Raw genomic sequence first — 3,314 nt, forward strand, 5'->3', positions numbered from 1 at the left:
ATATATATATATATATATATATATGAATCCTCCAATTTAACAAGTTCGTGAATTGAAACATACTCTATTCTAACTTCATTCTAGGTGGCGACTCAACAGATGGTCGAGAGTTCATTATAGTTTTTTTGCAGACTATAGTAATAGAAAAAGATCCTACACTCATCGTTGCGACGACCGACAACAATTGCGTCGTTACAGTGGTGATTCCAAAAATTTTCTATTTTCGAACATACGAAGTTGCCGCACGAACAAAACTAGAAATAGCCATACCAAAATCGATAATACCGAAAACAGACGGCTTAGACAATTTGGGTATTCTCATCAAAAGCACTGCTGATATTTCATTATGGGGTATGCACGATGCAAGTAGTAGATCGGGAGACGGGTTTCTTGCACTTCCAACTAAAATACTAGGTCGTGAGTATTTTGGCGTTTCGTACAAGCCCTTTTCTGGAGCAGAGCTTGGAGTGGTCGGTATTGACGATGGTACTACAGTAATGATTACATATGATCACCCGTACACGTTTGGCGACCGAAATATTATTGCCAATTATCCACTGAAAGTTAAACTGGATAGATTTGAAACAATGTTTATTAATTCACATAATGACATAACCGGCATTCACATCGAATCAAGTGCGCCAGTCGCTGCCTTCTCCGGAAATCAATGCGCTTTTATACCATTTTCATCTGGTATTTGTAATCATATTGTTACACAGTTGGTACCCTTTGAAAGATGGGGAATGACATATGTTGTTACACCATTCTTTGGACACATTGATTATGTTGTAAAAGTCATTACAGGACGTTACAGTTCAACTGTCAGCGTAGGTGGAAGGCAACATGTGCTGGAAAAAATGACATCATTGACCTTAAATCTGACGTCTAGCGAAGTCATCACAGCTGCCCGTCCTGTACTGGTAGTTCAGTTTAGTTTTGGCATGACGCTCGACAACGGAAATAGTTATCCGACGATGCTACTGGTTCCAGCAATGCAACAATTTACAAATGATGCAGTTATTGCTACATTCTCAGACTACCACCCATCATTGCATTACCTTAATCTTGTTGCAACATGCTACGACTTAGAAAAACAGTATATTCTTATTGATGAAGCTCAGATTGAGTTTGTTAAGAAGGAGGTATATGTTGATGGTATTGCGCATTGTATAAGTCAAATGCTTCTTAACACAAGTTACAGTAGGATTACAACAATCAAACCAAACGTAACGTTTTCTGCCATCATACATGAACGCACAAAGATGTTTTCAACTACAAGAGCTGCCAAACTTCGATTAACGAACACAACCTGTTCTACTACTAATAAATATGGAGTCACTCTGGCTCATAACTGTGACGAAAAAGTTGTCATCTTCACTTACGCCTGTCCGGAGCCTTGTCCTGACAAAAAAGAAGAAAATTATTGTGGACCTTGCATAGATGGGCGTAAGTAACACTGGACTTATTATGTGCAGTATGAATAGTCAGACAACAATGAAGCTAGTATTATAGATCTCAAATTCCGTAATTAAAGGTTGCATTAGTTTGTTAAGACTGTGATGCATTTATAAGCAAATTATACTAAAAGTTGGTGCAAACGTTTATCGTACGGTTGCGCCTAAATCCAAGTGGTTAAAACAGAGAGTAGAATGGAAAGAGGTCCGACTCATGGACTTTCTTTGAAACGCAGTCCAAACTCGAAAAAGTACTACCACGAATAAGAGGGCGTCCTTCAAAGAGATGATATCAATTACACCGTATATAAGTTTCTATCTATGGCTCTGGCGATAGAGCCTACATGTTAGAGTCGTTCGACCGTCTGTGGTGAATAGTGCAAAAAAATAGTTCTGATGACTCTGGCTAAGACTCTACCATACCCGCTCGCTTCGTTTTAAGGATTTTTATATTTTGTTTTACCCTCTCGGCGAATATGTGGGGCGAAAATGCAGATAAATATCCCGGTGAGAGCATAGCAGTGGGGTTGCTCCAGAAATTTGCCTACAAGGCATCGCATCGCCTCACCCCCCCCCCCCACCACCACCGTCAGGCAAATCCTGGCGTCACCCTGCACAATATTAGGATTAGCAATCAAAATAACATTATTTGATAGGCAAATTAAACTTTTTAAATTCTTGATCTGACGACCTTGTCATAGCGTCAGATAACAGGGGTTCCAGGCCTGTCTAACGGGGGAAAATGCACTCCCTGTCTGTTGCGTAACGCGTCAAAAAATATTCTAGTGTGAACCAAATTTGTCGGTTCGAATGTTTCCTGAGTTTACGTAACGTAATTAAAGTAGGCACAGTAAGAACTTGAATCTACAATCCAGGTTTTCTTTTTAAAATAAGAAATGTCTAATATTCGTTTCCGTTTTGTTTAAGATCTAACAGTAATATGCTACGCGATTAAGTTATTCTGCGGAAAATATTTTTAAATTTTTGGAATGTTTATTCTATGTATTCAGCATATAACCAATACCCTTTAACAAGTGTATTGGTAACAAATCTTTTTCGTGCGAGGCGCCACTCTTATGGAATAACCTTCCAGTGCATATTCGATCTTCAGCATTTGTGGCTGTCTTTAGGTCTAACTTAAAGACTCATCTCTTTAACTAATTATCCCATTTTTATTCATATTTTTATTTTTATTGTTGCATTATTTACTCATGTTTACAAGCTTTGCCACTCCTTCTTTTGATTTGTTTACTTGTTCTGTGCTTGGGTTAGGCAATGATCACGGCTGCTTGTGGGTTGTGAGGTGCCTAAATATGTGGGGTGCAGCGCTTCGTATCTGCAAAGAAAGGCTACAAATGTTCTGATTGGATTGGATTGGAAATATATAAATAAATAAATAAACAAACGTACCGTCGTAAAATATATCATGCATCAGACATTGCATTTGTATTTATAGTTGTATATATGATTGTATCTTAGTTGCTGTATTTATTGTGATGTTTTTGTCATCTGGACTCACAATATGTGTGGAACAATTTGTACGGTGTTGCCGGGCAGCATGTCAAGACGAATGGTAAGTTGTCTCGAATTTATATAGGCCTACATCTTTAAAATGTGTCAGTATAAACACACTTACCGGTAGTTAAAACATTAAGATATTCATCTGAATGAGTGCCCAGTCGCACTACAGATTGTGTCTCAAGGTACAGTCAGAGTCTATAATCAGCTGTCTGTTTCTACTATTCATGGACTAGTACGGCTACTCAAAATTACAACTTAGATAATGTTTAAGTTTGTAGGCATATATAATTTAGCTGTACGTTTATAAAGCCCCAGTCGATTGGTTTCACGTTTTGAACA

At 38.1% G+C, this 3,314-nt stretch overlaps 1 protein-coding gene across 1 annotated transcript in view; it reads left to right on the forward strand.

The window, feature by feature from the left end:
* LOC117114509 overlaps window positions 1-3,031 on the forward strand; it is a 4,137-nt gene extending 1,106 nt beyond the window's left edge. The window contains exons 2-3 of the mRNA XM_033258182.1: window positions 85-1,446; window positions 2,934-3,031. Of these exons, the coding sequence (XP_033114073.1) occupies window positions 85-1,446; window positions 2,934-3,031 (1,460 nt within the window). The remainder of the gene's footprint in view (window positions 1-84; window positions 1,447-2,933) is intronic.
* The last annotated feature ends 283 nt before the right edge of the window (window positions 3,032-3,314 follow it).

The sequence above is a fragment of the Anneissia japonica genome, unplaced genomic scaffold (assembly GCF_011630105.1).
Source record: "Anneissia japonica isolate Jap-2015-1 unplaced genomic scaffold, ASM1163010v1 scaffold199_len4679917_cov187, whole genome shotgun sequence".
Lineage (NCBI taxonomy): Eukaryota > Metazoa > Echinodermata > Crinoidea > Comatulida > Comatulidae > Anneissia > Anneissia japonica.